This window comes from Cyprinus carpio, chromosome A2 (assembly GCF_018340385.1).
Source record: "Cyprinus carpio isolate SPL01 chromosome A2, ASM1834038v1, whole genome shotgun sequence".
In the NCBI taxonomy this organism is placed as follows: Eukaryota; Metazoa; Chordata; class Actinopteri; order Cypriniformes; family Cyprinidae; genus Cyprinus; species Cyprinus carpio.
The window spans coordinates 12,180,317-12,199,097 of NC_056573.1; the positions used below are offsets into that span (position 1 = coordinate 12,180,317).

At 37.4% G+C, this 18,781-nt stretch overlaps 1 protein-coding gene and 1 long non-coding RNA gene across 5 annotated transcripts in view; both read left to right on the forward strand.

Moving 5' to 3' along the window:
* The window catches only part of LOC109055914 (cAMP-specific 3',5'-cyclic phosphodiesterase 4D-like), a 43,760-nt gene that overhangs the window by 1,580 nt on the left and 23,399 nt on the right, over positions 1–18,781 (forward strand). The window contains exon 1 of one of the 4 annotated variants that reach the window (XM_042773456.1): positions 1,671–2,677. The exons of 1 other annotated variant lie outside the window; for it this stretch is intronic. In XM_042773456.1, coding sequence (XP_042629390.1) covers positions 2,463–2,677 — 215 coding nt within the window. In that variant the 5' untranslated portion in view covers positions 1,671–2,462. Of the gene's footprint in view, positions 1–1,670; positions 2,678–17,512; positions 18,344–18,781 lie in introns of those variants that run through there. 2 more of the 4 variants (XM_042773436.1, XM_042773448.1) reach the window with 2 other exon arrangements.
* On the forward strand, positions 6,175–6,679 carry LOC122148120. Its single transcript, XR_006162091.1, has 2 exons — positions 6,175–6,233; positions 6,337–6,679. It is a non-coding gene; the product is annotated as an uncharacterized LOC122148120 (long non-coding RNA).

Sequence of the window (18,781 nt, forward strand, 5' to 3'; positions counted from 1 at the left end):
TAATCACTTACCCCCATGTCGTTCCAAACCCGTAAAAGCTCTGTTTGTCTTTGGAACACAATTTAAGATATTTAAGATGAAAACCTGGAGGCTTGAGACTGTCCCATAGACCACCAAGTAAATAACAGTGTCAAAGTCCATAAAAGGTATGAAAGTTGTCGTCAGAATACTCCATCTGCCATCAGACGTGCAATCTGGGTTATATGAAGCCACGAGAACACTTTTTGTAAGTGAAGAAAACAAAAATAATGACTTTATTCAACAATTCCTTTGTCAACAGTCTCCTCTGTGTCTCTCATTATCACCATATGTTGTGTATGCTCTTCTGGATCATCTGAGCCACAAGGTGATATGGAGAGATTCATTATTTTTGTTTTCTTCTACGACGACTTTCATACCTTTTATTTACCTTGACACTGTTATTTATTTGGCAGTCTATGGGACAGGCAAGTCTCCAGGTTTTCATCCAAAATATCTTAAATTGTGTTCCGAAGATGGTTTGTGTGTAACACGTATGACTTTTTTTGTGTGTGTGTGTATGACATAAAAAAAATAATTAAGAATAATTGTACATAAATAGGTTAAGTAAAGCATGTGATTATTTTTGAGAACCTTTTATACACCTTTTATACCTTTTATACATATACTTAACTGCAGACACAGAATGCTTTACTAATATGCTGATTTGATAACTGACATACACTATGTGGTACAGTGCAAATATTTAATTGTCTCTTATTCTGTCCCTTATTTTCCTATAAAGAATCACAATTGTCCCTTTTTATCCTTTATTGATGTTGGCAACCTCACACATAACTGTTCGTCATGTACCTGTTTTCAAAATAGTGGCTTCATGTCAGCAACTTTAGACTGAAATGGTTGTGTATGCTGTTTTGTGACTAATATAAGCTATAAAACTTCTAATTTCATTAAATGTACAGTGAGCTACATTATTACTGTAATAATAGTTATTACATGTCTACAGTATATAATTGGCAATGCTTCAAATTGATGTAGTATTTGGAGCCAGAAATGGACGTTTTGCATAGAGACAGAAGAGGGAGCTATTGTTCCCTAAAGACCAGAAAAATAACATTGACAAGAAAACAGCCAAGACAAAAAGTCATGAACTGACTTAGTAAATGTGCAATTACACATGAACTTTGAACATTAACCTTTTTTTTATTTTTATTTTTTATCAAACTTTTCAGGAACTTAGTGATATTGTTAAGATATCAAAGTATATAAGTCATAAGAAGGACAGCCGGCACATGATTCATGATCCATGATTTGATATTTAATAATAATAATAAAAAAATAGCTACAAACTATAAGTTTTGTTTATACTGTCAGAAAATGCCCAGGGTTAAAACTTCACATTATAGTGGCTTTCAAAATGGCTTTTTAAAATGTCTAAAATGTCCCATGTAAAAAGTCTGAATGTCATTGCACAGATAACAAAACACCAAAGCGAAATAAATATATAAACCCAACAGGGTAACCACAGACAGGTGTAGTTTCTCACCTTAGCTATGAAAACTATTTACTAATGGCTGATGATACATTAATTAAATAATTTTCAGGAAAATTTCCTTTTTAGAGAAAAAAAAAAATCTTACTGACCACTAAGTTTTAAACAGTAGTGTAGGCTATATTGTTTTAAAAAATGAAAACAAAAAAAATAAATTCTAATTAAGAGTTTTAATTTTATTATAATGTTTTGAAATGCAACAGACCTTTTTAAGTGTCTCTAAAGTATTCAAAACCTTGTTTAGGGCCGCTGCATGCACATTGTTTTTGCATACACTCCTCATCAAGTAGTCAAAGGATCACAGGGAACCTTTTCCCCTCTGATAATCAAAGCCCATGGGGCCCGTGATAGAGGGCCATCGTGACATGAGCCATGCTCTCTGTCTGACTTTATCTGACTTTGCTTTTTATAGTCAGAGCTTTCATGTGACTTCTCCTGGTAAACCTAGAGCATGTGAAAGGCATACGCATTTCTTGGAGGAAATCTGAACACTGTGATCAGCTCTGCTTTGCGCCGCTGATGCGTTGGCTTTATTGCGCGCCAGGGGACTGAAAAAGGAAGTCATTATAGACCAGTAAACACTGGACCTTGCACACTAATAGGCTTAATGTGGAGGTGGGGCCACTTAGAGAGCTCTATCATGGAGTCCTCTCATTGTAAATCACACTGCCATATTTAGTCTGTTGAAGAGGGAAGTCTTCCTAGTTATGTAAACAAAGCGAGTTCACGAGGGGAGATGTTCCATCGCTATGATGGCTGGCTCCATTAATGTGCCTGTGATCTCTGAAGCAAGGCTGGATTTCTCAGCTCTAGTGAAGGGTAAGAGATGTAGATTGTGGTTTTTGTGTTGAGACAGCAGTGTGAGTGAGCGTCCCATGCCACGACTAGACACTTGTTTTGCCAGTTGTGAAGACACAGGATCTCTGCTTTCATGAGCGACATGATCTCAGAGAGTTCGGAAGAGGAGAGACCTCAGAGGCCCTCGCATCTCAAGCTGAAGGGAAACTCTCCCACCAGCTCCCCCAAAATGTCTCCGCGGGACTCTCCTCGGAGTTCACCCCGCAACTCGCCTCTGCTCTTCCGCAGGCTGATGATGAACCGCAGCATTGCTTTGCAGAGGCGCTTCACTTTGGCTCACACGCCCAGGTAGGATCCGAATTGTTCTGAATTGTTCATTTAGTCCTTACCAGGAGGCTTGGCTTCAAAAAAACACAGGAGTCTTGTGGCACAGGCATCTACGTAACAACACATCACAAGGCAAATATTGTGGCTGCTTGAGACATTCACCCCCCCGTCTAAAGTTTGTATTGATGCTAACACTTCTAGCTACAATAATAATCACTATAATCAGGGAGGTGGTTTGTCTGCTGTGTGGAAGCATAAAAAGATGTCTTTGTTTGGGTGGATGTCTTGACCTGAAGTGGTTATTGTCAGCAGCAATCAAATGAACTGCTTTTTATCCATGTAGTTATACCGGTTGTGTCTGTTAAGCCTGGTTAAGTCCAAACATGTAGTAAAATTAACTCAGGATAAATTAGCTCTGAACTTTCTAAGAGAACTGGTTTTATTGATGTCAATCATCAAAAACCAGCAGTTATTATAATATTCACATTGTTTGAATCACATGATTCTTCACCTTCAGAGTTTTGAGGTTAAAAAAATATAATAACTAAAATGAAGGTAAAAAAACTGTCAGGCCTGAACTTGCAGAACTTGCAAACCTCATTGACAACCTAATATGTATTATGTGACACAACTGCTGACTTAGGTATATCAAGTTCCAAAAACTACACTGTAAAAATGCTTTGAGAGGTAACCTAAAAATATAACATTCAGCAAAATAACATAACAATAAATAACAAATTACACTATAAAATGATGATCACTAATTTGGCGTCCAGCAATGCAGTATAAATGTACACATGCACTTATACCCAAAAAAAAAAAAACATAATACAGATGTATTATGGTACATAAAACATAATGCATAATGCAAAAACATAAAACATAATGCAGAACAAAGCCTGTTAAAAATCCTTAAAACTGGCCTTTTGGAAGCCAGTGCCAAAGTATTTATCTAGCGCCTGTGCCTTTGACATGTTACAGCCTCTGTTTTGAGCTGTTTCTGTGTCTGTTAAACTTCTAAGATTTGAGGAAGTCAGAGGCTGACAACACTGTAAACATCCCCAGCCATGCACGCACACGCAATAAACGTTGAGAAATAATTAGCAGAGCTCAGAGGAGGCGTTATACTTGAAAACTGTGAAATAGACATTACTTCAAATATTTATGAACTGCTTACAGATATTAGGTATTTTGCCAAGAGGTGACCAGTAAACTCAGAAGTTGTTTATCGGAGAATAAATCTGCAAGAGAGCCGTTTCAGCTGAAATGTTTAAACACAGTGTTCATGTCAGCTGGTTTGTGTGATGTAAGTGGAAAGAGTCAACCTGTTGTCTGTCTAATGGACTCTAAAGCAGTTCTCTTGGCTCGGTGAATAGTGGAAGTCCACACAGGTCAAATGTGACTTTTAATACTGAAAAGATCTTTCTTGTGTGTGTGTGTGTGTCAAGGATTTGGGAGAAAGGCTGTTGGAGAATTATGACAGGATGGTGAAGGAACAGGAACGATTAAACAAGCCATATCTCTGTCAGAATACTTTCCACTAGAGATGAAGCAAATCGGAGCAAGAGACTTTATTTAACATTTAGTGTCAGGAACTTTAAAGTGTTTTTAGCAGATTGTTACAGGGTTATAATAACAGAAGATCTGTTTGCTCCAAGAAGTCCTTTCACAGAGTGGTAACGTATCTTCAGGAGATTTTCTGGTTCTTAATTTAGGATGTTCACTGGAGATTAACTAATCTCACATTGGCAAATATTTTGACCCATGAATCCCTCAATATTTAGCGAGGTGTTTCTGTGCTACGCTGCACTTACAAAGCATGTGAGTTCAGTGAAGTAACATAATCTGAACTGTGGGTATTTTAGAGAAGAAATTGAACTTCCTCTTGTTTATTTACTAAAGGTTTTTGACAACCAGAATTTAAAGGGTGCGACTTTGTTTCAGCTTCCTGTGCTTTAACAACTTTCCAGAGAAGCTCGATGTGTTTTGGATCCAAAACTTGTGTGTAAGGTTCACGCTGCTCTTGATGTTCTTCTCGAGCTTTATGCTGTCATTTGCTGATCTGTACACCCATAAACAGATCAACTACAACTTTGTCTCTTCTCTCTCTTCTATTTATTTTTGCAAACATATAAGGACTGTAGGTTCTCTTGTAGTAGGGTAGTTGACAAATAATATCTTGTGTTTTAGGTTAAAATTATAAAGCACAAAGAAATCTCCAAACTGCTTGTCCTATGTAGGGTAACAGAATGGTGGAGCTTATCTCAGCATTTCAGGACAATATTATAATAGATTTTATAGAAATTGTATAGAGAAATGCCACTGTTTTAGAGGATAAAAAGAATGTCACACTGCAGGCATTTTAGGCCATTTGTTTTTAAATGAATGCTGATGATCATCTTACTATGGTGGCCCAGTAGTGCACAACACAACGACATTAAAAAAGCAAACATAGGCTTACAACACAACGACATTAAGCTACAACACAACGGAAATGCTCCTGACCACTAGGGGGCAGTTGGTCTGCAGAAATGGGCAATAGACTCTATGCACGGCACACAGCCTACGTATTTCCTGTGAAATCTCAGGGCTCATAAAGTTTCCGCTCTGTATTCTGCCACGTGAGTGCATTACCAGCAGCAATCTTTTGTCAATAAATGATGATCATAAAATAATATTTATTTATACATATTGCTATAATATAACAAATTAAGTATACCACAGTAATACAATATATTCTATAAACATCCATGAGGGAGGTTTACACAGCTATTGCTGTTTCCCGTTTTGTGAGGCTCCTCAAAGGTTTTTCATACTTCTCCCCTGGATGAAGAAACTCGAAATAAGTGGATTCCGAGTAGTAACGTTAGATGTAAGGATTTCAACATCACTTCTGATACTACAGTCTGCAGGCACCACTTCAAGAATGACAACCGCATGCGAATCTACACTAGGTAAGATCTAAACCCTTATTACTATATTACCGAGCACAATGTAGGCCTGTTGTGAATTTTTAAATTATTATTATTTATTTATTTTTTGTCGCTGTGGTTACCTGTTTAAAAACCTCTTATGTGGGTCAAGGCAATACGTGTTAACGGATTAATAGATGATTCACCCAAAAATGAAAATAAAGCTGTCATCATATACTCACCATTATGTCATTATAAACCCATATGGCTTGCTTTCTTCACTGGCATACAGAAATGTTGTAAATAATGTTACTGTCAGTCAGCTATTTAGATAGACCCCACAGAAGAAATTCATAACGGTTCAGAATGACACGAGGGAGAATAAGCTAAAATCCCAGCTAAAATCTTTTTTTTTTTTTTTCTTTATCTGTGTTTATTTTTATGTATTTATGTTTTAAATTTTTAGATTATGATTATTTAGTAGTGTAGGCAAACTATCTTTTTACAGGTTTGGTGTGTATTTTCTGAAAAGTGTCTCATCCAATCTAGATTTGAGATACATTTAATGGCCTTTTGGAGGTTTCTGAACATGTCCACATGGTTCGTGAGACCAGAGAAAGGACAGCTACAACGAGGAGAGAAGTTGGAATAACAAGCAATCAGTGGTAAATATTGATATTGTATGACAGAGAAAGAAAATGTTAGATTTATTTAAATTTTGTATCACACGTTAATTGTATCATAATTATTTAAAATTTATTTTGACAGCGTCAGTCTCTGCAGCCCTTCAATGAGTTCCTCCTCTTCATGGTCCACCTTTCAGTCGGTCTTCCACAGAGAGATCTGGCTTACACAAAACACTTGGGATGGATTAATTTGGTTTTATTTGTACAGACTAGAATATAAAATGGAAATTAAATATTATGTAAATGCAAATATATATAACTTTAATATGGTTTCTTGCTAACCAGTGTAATGTAAACGTAAATATCCACACAAAAAATTTAGAAACTTTGATACAGTGTAATAGTTATGTAAAATACAAATACTAATAACTGTGATTGTGTAATGGTATGTTACTATGTTTTTTTTTTAACACTTCTGCCACTTGGAGGACTGATAGATCAGGCAAATCGCTGGTGACACCAATGTAAACATTCTCCTAAGATGAAAAACAAAGGTATAGTGTAAACTGACCATTAAAAAAATGTACATTTTTCCACCAGTCACTACATGTTGCGTACATTATGAATGGAGCCATATTCAATATGATTGTGTTTTTGACTTTTTTCTGCTAGGGCTAATCAAATAGGCATGTTATACATTATGAATAAAGCAAGATATGATATAACCACTCAGCGAGTTTCCTCTCTTGCAAACAGGACCATCGTCCCACTGACAGGACCTGGGTTGACTCTCTAGGCAAACCAATGGGACATGTTAATATTATTAATCAAAGTTTATTAATTATGTCATTCATTAAAGAATTTGAACATTCTCTTACTTACCATTGTTCTAGGTTTGTGCCAGCCCTGCTCCATTCAGTGTGGCTCTGTACAGGAGGAACTGCACTGATTCTCAGTTCTGAATAGTGTGCTGTCTGCTACAGTGCTGCAACAGTATGGATGGGAGTCCTTTAAAACAATCTGTGAAGATAATTACATTGGGTTACATATTTAATTGATTTCAGATACATTTTGAATTACTTTCAGTTGCATTTTAAATTGTTACATTGTAAATGAAACTATATTTAAAATAAATTATGAGGAATAATGAATATTTTATATAATGTTACAAACATGCCAATAGACTGTAAAGAGATCAGTAATATTTCAAAGTGAAAGTGACGTGACATACAGCCAAGTATGGTGACCCATACTCAGAATTCGCGCTCTGCATTTAACCCATGAGAATGATTTTTAAAACAATATCTTTATCGTTATCTTTATAGTTAGGGTGTGAACGGGCCTTTAAGTTTTATTACAATACATGAGAATCTAAAAATGGCAACAGTATTTAAAATACTTTATATCAAGTGCAGAAGTTCCTATCACAGCAAACCTATCAGAGCCACTGATGCAAATAAACGTGGATTACCGGGAGCCCTGCTGTTATTTCTACTATCTCTTACAAGTTATAAAAAGCTGAGGTGGACGGAGTTTAAAGTTTAGACTCTAGCTTAGTCCTGCTATTTTAGTGCTGATCAAATCGGTGCAGTAGCATTATCCAGCCTTATTAGCTAGATTTGCTAGAAGACGGTAGAACAATACTCACCCTAAAGTTGTTGATGTAACTTGAAACGTTTAATGCCCTTCTCTGTGCGATGAAATTCATTTACAGTAATCCCCAGAAGTTCTTGTAAGATGAAAAATCATCTTCTCTTCTTGTCATTTTGAAAGCTCTACGGAAAGAGCAATGGCTGTGACCGTGCGTTGAGTCCCTTGTGTACAAGAGCAGAGCTAAACTGTCCAAATAGAAAATATTTTTGATTTATTTTCTGCTCGATTCATGAATCGATACATTAAGATTATCAGGATATCAAAACATTCAATAAAAACATGTTGCTCATTTAAATATCGATTACACATATTAAGTTACACATATTAATCCTTTGAGAATTTCTAGTGGCTTCTCGAGGAAATATTGGTGTTTACCTCTCAACACTGCCCCCTAGTGATCGGGAGCATTGCTTTTTTTTAATGTCGTTCTGTTGTGCACTACTGGGCCACCATATCTTTCTGTTATGTGCAGGCATGAAAGATTGGATAAAGGAACAATGGAAATAGTATAGTATAGATTTTTAATTTATATTTTTAGGGTAATATTTGTTTGCCGTTCATAATAAGGATAGACTGCAGGACTATTTCCATATTCGCCTGAATTAAATATTATTTATGTTTATGGACAAAATGTCAAAGAAAAATGACAGTAAAATGTAAAGTGAACTGCTCAATAGGTTTGAAGGAGCCTCTTTTGTACCTTCTTTTGTAGGTGGAAAATATATATTTTTGTCCACTAGAGGGTAGAGCTGAGTGGCTTTTTCTTATCTTTCACCTCACCTGACATTGATGTCATTTAGTACTTAATATTTTCTAATATTATCTTGTTCTTTTAATACAAACCATCCAAACCAATGTTATCTCAGTTAATGTAAAGACTACACACAACGTTTTATATTAGACACAGTTTAAGCTGCAAACATTTTTCCTGTCATAATTCTTCACACACACACACACACACACACACACACACACACACACACACACACACACACACATATAAATAAATAAGAAATAAAAAAATAAGAACAAATAAAATAAATTATTTGATTGATTGATTGATTGATTGATTGCAAAGTACACAAAACTGAGTTTAGGATGTTGAGCTTCTGTGTGTACTTCTGTGTATACTACCTCTCTCTATGTATTGGATTTAGCCACACACAGTGCCGTTATTTCGCTGCAGGCAGGTTCCAGTTAGTGTTGCATTTGGAAACAGGCCAGTGATGTGCAGGACTAAGGATGCTACTTTTAGTCCACTAGAAGACGGTAAAGCAGCAAGTTGCAGATGTTGAGCCTTATCTCACTCAGGACACAATACCACAAACCGACCCATGAAAAATACCCATAAAAATATACACATGCGCCAGTGCTACAGAGTTTCTCTCTGTGTGTCCTTCTCTCCCCCTTCCCTCCACCCTCTATCTTTCTGTCTCTCTCTCTATCAAAGGCTGGTTGTTTCAGGCCAGAGTTTAGTTTCAGGGCTTTGGATTCAGAGAATGGCACCAGGAGGCTGGATGGGACGGCACACTCTGTGGAGCATCTGATGGGATTATGAGCCTCTGCATTTTGGAGCTTTTTCCCACAGATTTTCAGACTTTTATGCAACTAATAAAATATCAGCAAATAACATTTGATGGTTAGGAGCATACTTTTTTGTTAGGCTTTTTTTTTCCCCCCGTTATGCTCTTCCTTTAAGGACTTTGTGGGATTCAGCAAGGCAAACTTAAGAGTGTTGTGATTTCCCAAAGACTTTCATCCAGGACTTGGTGCACTGCAGAGGCTATGGTGGGCCTTTATGCTGGTGATGTAGTGGATTTTTTAAGTTTAGGTCAAGTTCCCAGAGTGCCCAGCTGAACTCTGTTGAATTTTTGTTCATCAAGATTGTCTCAGCACTATGTTTCTCAGCGGATGGAGATACTGGGCACATAGCAGACATGAGATGAGTTGAGACAAGAAATCTTCTGAGGTGTTTCTTTCAGTTCTGACACATCCTTGCTGTCCAACATCGGACACACTTTCTGAATTTTAACTATAGCATTCAAAAGTTAGTGTAATCCTCTCTCACCATGAGTAAAGACATTCGTTTTCCCAGGAAGGCAATGCAGGTGAACTATTCAACACGTCGGCACTCATGCATTGGGTATGTATAAGCAACAAAAGCAACATTTATTAAAGCAATATTTATCTTCACCATAATTTGAGTTGGTCATGTGCTAAACTCTGTTCTAAAGATTAGATTTTATTAATTAAATAATGACCTTGGTGAAACTTTTTTTTTTGTTTGTTTGTTTAGCAAAAAAGTGGTGGAACTTTTTTTTGAGCAGGTTTTCTGAGCAAAAAATACCTATGTTAAAGTGTCTGTGTTGCACCACGCCATTGTCCCATGTTGTAAATTTAATTTTTGCTGTGCTGGAGAGCATTTGGACAATTTTAAATAACTACAGAGTGAGATCTACACTCTGTGTGAATATGTTGTTGTTGAGAGCTGCTCTGGAGTTATTTAGACCTCCTTCTTCCTCTGCAAGCACTGTTATACATAGTATGACAGTGTTAAAGTAGGCAGAGAGTAGCGCTGGCTGTTATGTGATGTGTTGTGTAGCTGCTATAGCTGTGGCTTGGACAGCCTGAGGCCAGTAGAGATGGAGAATCAATGGTTTAGCCAGTGTCTGTTGATGTTCGCCTGTAGCAGGAAGGCAGAGTCACAATGAGTAGACACACTACGACCTTACGCACACAGTAACCTCTGTACTGTCCAGCATAATGTAAATTATGAGTGAGTTACGCTCTTGTACTCTATATGCAACCTTTACAGTTTGTATGTTGTTTAAAATGATCGTATTCTAACACACATGCACAGTAGATGTCACTCTACATTTTGTGAGACTGAAAACAAAAAAATGTTCTTTCCAAACATGCTAAAGAAAGTTAACCTACCAATCAAAAGTTTGGGGTCAGTAAGATTTTTCTATTTTTTCTCAGTAAGGACACATTAAATGGATCAAAAGTGACAGTAAAGACAATGTTACAAAATATTTCTATTTCATATAAATGCTGTTCTTTTGAACTTTCTATTCATCAGAGTCATGTTATTCGTGTTATGCATGATTAGTTGAAGGACACCAGTGATCACAGTCGCTATGTGCAGTGTTTTTACGGCTAAGTCTGAACAGTATTTACCTCTTGTAAAGCAGATCCGTTTGAGCCTCTTTGAAACACTGCCTTCAATCTATAGCTCTCTAAAGGACCTGTCACAACTCCGCACAGCGTATCACAGAGTTACACTGTTAACAAGAGAGTCTTTTTATTTAGAGACAACACTTTTACTCTCCACGTGACTCAGACAAAGCTGTTACTTGTTTCCTAGATGTGTATCACAATAACAGCCATTTAAAGCAGAGCAAGCAGTGTTGTGGAGCATCAGCATCAAAATAGAGGACTGGATATTTACACACACTGCATAATGTAATTATTTTATGCATGTTTGGTGTGTTTATGTAACTTTTACACCAGCTTTTTTGATCAATAGGTGTCGCCAGCGTGCAGTGTGTCACATTTTGCAAAGTTGATTCAGAGTTTCTCACCAACTGAGAGCTAGACACACCCATCTGGTGATTTGTGTTGTATTACATTATTTAACTTCAAACAACAGCTTCAGTTATGTATAGTTTTTCCAGCGCATGTTTTTACAAGTTACATTGTTACGCAAGTAGTTCGATTGAGTCACTGAATCATTCTTCCAACTGATTCATTCAAAACACTGATTCATTCAAAACACTGATTCATTCAGGAAAGACTCGTTTGTTGCTCAGAGACACAACGGCTCTGTGTGGATTCGTTTGGAGCTATTTTCGGTGGAAACACAAAAACAAAGCAACACTCAGGGTGCGATTTGCCGGGGGGGATGCGTGGGATTTTCCCCTTTCTGGTCAATGTATCCCTGCCTCTGCTTAATTATTTTTATCCCCGGTGGGGATAAATTTATCCCCCCCTCAAAGTGATCAGTGCTACTACACTAGTGGCGAGACGGATCACAAAACTTATCACGGATCCGTGGTTTGATTAAAGTCAATTTTATTTTAAAATGCGCTACTTTGGCTGGCTCTGATATAGCTGCCGCGCAGCCTCTCTGTATTCACTACTCTGCAGACTTGCTCAATGTCCCGTCCACGGCGCTATCTGATTGGTTACACCTCACGAGTAATAGCCTATCAACACTTGCGAGACGGTTGAAGCCGGTCCGCTGGGCAGTGGAGCTGTGTGTCGAAACAAAGGAAGCCAGCATATTCAGCATATTACTGAAGCGGGAATAAACATCACAATCTGATTATCTGTTTCTATGATGACAAGCAGAGTTAGTGTCCCAGTCACACCACTGAGAATGGCCGAAGTTACACATACGGTGTTTCACTAAAGCAAAGGTTTTTTGATTACTCACTCACTCTTGAGCGTCTGCCGCGAGTGATTTCAATGTTAAGTCAATGTAGAGGTCCGGCGCGAATGAGGCTTTTAGCGCGGCGCGGGCGCGTCCAGTTCGCGCAAATGAGGCGAATTGACTAACACAGATGATGCATCTGTCTTTTCTATCATTTCACTGTAGCTCAGCATCGCTGTAAAGTTAACGTTATTACTTTAAAAGCAGCAGTAAAAACTGTTTCTACTGTGATGGTTTAACTTTGCAATCAATCCGTGGTTCAGCAGAGGCTGATATATAAACGAAGTAAAGCACTGTAATGTGAACTGTCAGTGCGATAGTAGAACAATAAAATCCGAAATGGACCACCCACTGTCAGCGCTAGCCTTCTGATACAATAGATGAAGTTGCGGCTAATTTATCTGATCCTGTCCATTAGCTTTGATCCATGTACGGCTTTACAGAATGTCACCAAGTACAAATAAACAAACAAACTTCTCCACACTGAACAACCTACAAATGGGCCAGGGGTTGCCTACTTCCCTGCCTGGAGATTCGCAGAAATGTGGGTAAAAGAGGGACGACATGCCGATGACGCCCCCACAGGAAAGCAGAAAAAGACGACAGAAGTCCGTCATCAAGGCAGACTGTTTTCCTAGTATGATGCATAGGCCTACACTATAGCCTATTTATGTTTAAGTTGACACTACGTTGTGCCATTTAGTTTTACCATTCATAAAAGTGTTTTGACATGTCTAGCCGAGTGACACTATCCATGTTACTGGGAGGGGGATTTAATTCTTACGTGTTTTTTCATTGTGCATGATCACAGTTCATATGTGTGGGGAAAGATAAGCTATTAGAGTAAAAATATTGCGTTAGGCTGCTTCATGAGTTAATAAGAAAAAAGATTTTACAATTCCTGCAGATGCAGTGATGAAGTTAATGTTCTCATGATTTATTTTTATGAATTAAAATGTTTCAAAACATCCCCCCCTCTGTTTTTTTCACAAATCGCACCCTAATACTAAAATGTAAGTTACTCAGTATTATTCTTGTACAAAAACAATATCCCATTGTGACTGATTTTAAGATATTTGGTTTAGCTCTGACTGCACTTGAGTCTTGCTGCTATGCGAGTACAAAAAAGGACAAGCAATTGTACTAAAAAAACGAAAACGGTTTTCCTTTGCATTTTTTAACGGTTTCGCGTACAGACGACAAGATGGTCCACAAAATAGATTTTTACGTCTAAAGACACTTTTTTTTTTTTTTAAGTTGAACTTCTTTTGACTTTAGCTTCAAGTTTTTAGAACACCATTTAGATGGAAAATAATAGAAAAGCAGCACAATTGAATGCACATGTCTAATGGCCACTGTCTGAGAATGGTAACCTGAGCTAAAATTTAGAATGACTTGAATAATATTAGGTATATTTTGCATATTAGAGTAGCACCTCGTTGAGTCGTTCTAAACCGATGTCAAAAGAGAAAGTCAAGTGAGGTGAACCAATCACAGGACAACAGTGTCAGTATCCAGCGGACCCAAAAATAAAACCTAGGAGCTCAGAATAGTCGATAGGCGCTGATGCTGTGACTGGAGTCGCTGTGCGTCACTGTTCTGCTCCATATTTTCAGCATGGCTGCTTTCCACAATAACTCCCACTGCGCATTGATCTGTCAGCCTCTCTCACTGATGACGGGAACCCTGCCATCCTGTCTGCAATTTCTCCATTAGAAACCAGCATTCTAATCTAATTATTTTTTTTTTGGCTGTTTTTGGAAATCTGTTGCAATACTCTTAGATAGGCTGGTGACATCTGCTGGTGAAATCATGTAACTGTAAAAGTCACAGTAATAATTTGCGTGTGGACAAAGAATTAACAGCAGTGCAGTTTAGACTAGCACCTACTAGTTTAAACTGTGTGATTAATCTCATCTTAAACTATTCTAAGCTGGTTTGCTGGTCTTAAATGGTCTCCCAGCCTGGCGCTTAGTTGGTTTAACTGTTGGCCAACCAGACCAGATGAAAAATGTCCAAAATTTCTTTAAAATCAGCTAGAAAACTGGTTAAAGGTGTTTTGTTTCTGAGCAGGGATGGAAAAGCACCGTGTTATTACCCATGTTTTTTTTTTTTTTTTTTTTTTTTTTTTTTTTAAGTGGTACCATGGTAATACCACATAATTTTTCTTAGCACATAAGGAGTACCAAATAAATTCTGTGGTACATTAATAATTAAGTACAATGATAAATATCTAAATAAAATGGTATTGCCATTGCCATTTGGCACAATCAGTCTACCACATGGCAGTACTGTAACACATTTAAAGCTGCAGTCGGTAACTTTTGGGGATTTGGTAGTCTGGGTTTGGTTTATCTCAGGGGTGGCAAACTCCGGTCCAGGAGAGCTGCAGCCCTGCAGAGTTCAGCTCCAACCCTAATTAAAACTCACCTGCCTGAAGCTTTCTAATAACCCTTCAGACCTTGATTAGCTTGTTCAGGTGTGTTTGATTAGAGTTGAAGCAAAACTCTGCAGGACCGACGTTGGCCACCCCGGTTTATCTGGTCTTCCAGATAGTTACTTGTAGTACTTTTCTCACCAGCAGGGGATGCAATTGTCTAATGTTAATGCATCACATTATAAATGAATGAAGGTCAATTTCCACATCTGCCTGTTACAAAATCATTAAAAAAGTTAAAGTTGCAGTACTGATAGCAAATCTACACTGCAAGTCATTAATTAAGGTCCATTATTATTATTTTATTTTCAAAAGGCATCCTAGCCTGAGAATTATGAGCAGAACTAAAATCACACTATGACTTTATCACAGTTTCCATTTTGTGGAGCAAAATTTATCACAGGAATTTGGTGACAACACTTTCAGCTGCTAGCCAGACACACTGTTAGCCAAGCATCACAGTGTGACAAGCCTGTGACGTCAGCACAGTGATGTGCATGCTTCATGCATGCTGTGACGTCTTGCTGGAGATTCATGCATCCTCTCAGTCTCAGTCCTGGCAAAAGCCATTTGTATGCCCACGGATAGTGCCGTTAAACTGGCAGACAAGCTCAGTTATTCGGCCAGTTCAGGTGTGTAGACAATGTAGAGGGGAATTTAATGATACTGACTGGGTCAGTGCAAAAGCTGACTAGATATTAATTTTGTTTACTCAAAAATACAACAAACTAAAACAGTAATATTTTGAAATATAAGTACATTTTTAAATAATTGTTTTCTATTTTAATATATTTAAAAATGTAAATTATTCCTGTGATAGCAAAGTCGAATTTTCACCAGTCATTACTACAGTATTCAGTGTCACATGATCATTCTAATAAGCTGATTTGGTGCTCAAGAAACATTTCTTATTATTATTGATGTTCAACAGCTTTGTGGAAATCGTAAAATATTTTGTTTGTAAGCATTAGTTGAATAGACAGTTCAAAAGAACAGCATTTATTTGAATTAGTGAAAATGACGGGTAGCTGAGTATGGTGTTCCATACTCAGAATTTGTGCTGTGCATTTCCCCCATCCAAGCGCACACCCACCACACTCAGTCGTGGTGTTAAGGGTGGAAGACAATCCCTGCCGGTACTGAGACTTGAACCCACACCCTTTGGGTTACAAGTCCGACTCTCTAACCATTATGCCACTACCTAACTGTTGTAACAATGTAAAAGTCTGAAAAAAAGAGGCTGAGAGTCTGTACCAGTACTAGCACAGAGACATTGGCCAGGTATAAACACTGAAGTCTGTTTGCTATCTGGAGCTGATAGATTTCCAAGACACCGACTTAAAGTCTGAACAATCACATTATAACCTAGAATAATAATAAAAAATCAGCACTGAGGTGAGCATCAGAGAATTTTTCACTATGCTGCAGAGCCAAGAATAATAATTGACATCATCTTGACTTCGGGACTTTCATTCCCCACACAGTAATCTGTTAAGAAAATTTCATTTTTACACTGGGTTTCAATCTGTCACAGTAATTCATCATACATTGCACTGTGGAAAATTTGTATTAATTCCTGAAATATCAAAACTACATCTGTAGTCATACTGGCATTATCAACATACAGCACCTCAAACAACTCAGTTTTGTTTGAATGTTTAACATGTAATTTAAACTACAGTATGTAATGCATCTCTTATTAAACTGGAAAGTTTTGAGCTGTTAAAAAAAATAAAAAGCAAATTCTAAACAGTCAAAAAACTCAAAAAATGTATCTTAAATCAATACAAACCTGGCCACTTGCTGCACTTTCTAACAAAATAGCCCAGATTAACAGTTATGTGGATGTTCTGTGGCCTTGTTGTATTTTCAGTATTTGCATGCTAAAACACACATTCTCCAATTTGCATGAATATTCATTATTATAATAATATACATCATTATTTTTTGGATCATGATTGTGACATCCTAACACACTGTTATGACTGGAACATGTAGAGTAGACAGTCCAAACAAGGCCAAAACAAGGCCATTTTCTTAAGCCAAAGATCTTTATCAGCCCTCATGCTGTCCAAATCATCCTGGCAGTTTTAGCTGAAGCAAGAGATTTGAGGGGAATTTTTGTTTTATTAGACAATATAATTTGTTCACAATTTATGTTTAGATAATTCAAGAGAAAAAGAAATGCCTTTTGACTCTGAAATGATAATGAATCCATTGAATAATAAATACATTTATAATGGAAAATATTGCCTAAATAAATACTTTTTTATTCTGAGAGTATTAGCTTTGCTGGAAAAAGGGCCGTGCGAGATCATGGATGTGATTTCTGTACCAGCTGTTTATGCCTTACTCACTGCAGAAAATGTTTTACATCAAAGAAACCAGCTAAACCAATTTGCTTAAGGTTGCAATCATAGCAACAATTCAGTACTCATATACTGTTCTAAAGTAAGTTGATTCCCCTTGAAGTTCCTTGAGATCTCAAACTAAACTTGTAATCCTTCAAGAGTGAATATGAAGAGTAAGGACATAAAGATCAGCTCAGGAAGTTATATGCATGCCTCTTTCAATTCTGGGCAGCAATAGCAGGTTTTCTATTGTTATCTCAGGTTCACTGTAGATCCTCTCTTGAGGGGAAGGAATAGACTTGACTTTTTTTTCCTTGTCTCAAAAGTTTTTGGTTCACATTTGTGTCTGGACATAAGACTTTATTAAATTCATTCTCATATTCAGTTATTGTGAGGATAACATATAGTTGGCAACTTTTTTTTTTTTTAATTTTAACATTTTACTTGAATTTCTATCTATCTTTGTCTGTTTTTATGTTTATTTTTTTTCTATTTTTACTAAACACCTTGCTTTGATCAGCTGCAGATAGAGCAGGAAAGGGTTAACGTGTCAAGGAGGCAGAAACTGTGCTTTCTTTGGTCCCACCCTCTTTCTTGAGCGTGAACTCACAGTAAGGCGAGCTCCAGCCGTCTGGCAGCAGTGGGGCAAAGAGTCTAGATAAAATATGGCACAGACTCTCCTACGTGAGTCCAGCTACCACACAGAAGCAGAGTAAGACAGTAACCTGAGGTACCTTCACTCACAGGATCATCTTAGAGGTGTCTACGTGAGAAGTTAGACTGGAGCTGACCGAGCAGAAGATCCATGTGTAAATGTTGCTGGAGCATCTTTTAAAGTTGCACACATGCTTGCAGAGTGAAGCATGGGTTTGGACGAGGCCCGTCACTCAAGCTCACATCTCTGTTCACTCGCAGAAGTGTCACAGGGGAGGTGAGAGCTGATGGACCACTAGAAGAGAACAGTGGATATCATGCTATGCTTTTTCTCATTTTCCTTCAGAGTTTAATGTAATAATTAAACAGAGGCAATGAGGAGTCATTTTGATCCACAAACAATGTTTACCTAAAAAGAGTGAAACGAAAGTTTGTGTGATTTGTGTGAAGGAATTACATGAGAGACATCACCGGATAAGTGTGCCGGCAAGATGAGTGTGCCGGCAAACTATGGATTCTCTTTCTCAGCTGATCGGGCATTGAAGCCACGGAACTGGAACTTGTATGGATCTCCATGTGCCGTCAACAGACCCATCGACATTGTGCAGAAACGCAGGCGGTAATAAGCTTTGATGATTTAAATGTGATTCTACTAGGCAGCATTACTGACAAATATATATTAGGGACCAAAAGCCTGTGAAAAACCTTATATAAATGTAACTTTTCGTTGCAAATTATTTCAACAGCATAATGATTTGAGTGAAAAATGGATTTAAATTGAACATTCACTTTAAAATGTCTCTCTTTTACTTTAATGGCAGCAGAACTTGAGCTGCATGAACTCTATAAGTTTGTGTCAGTGATGATCATGTTCTCCAGCTTGATTGTCATAGATCCAAAGAGCATCTTGAGCTTCAATGAAAGTAGAACAGCTGATTGTCTGTACAGAGTTACATGATTAATGACAAAAGTGGCTTATTTGATTAAATTAATTAATTAATTTGAATAGAATAAAAGTCGTCTTATAATATATACCTATAGTATTTAAATATTTCAT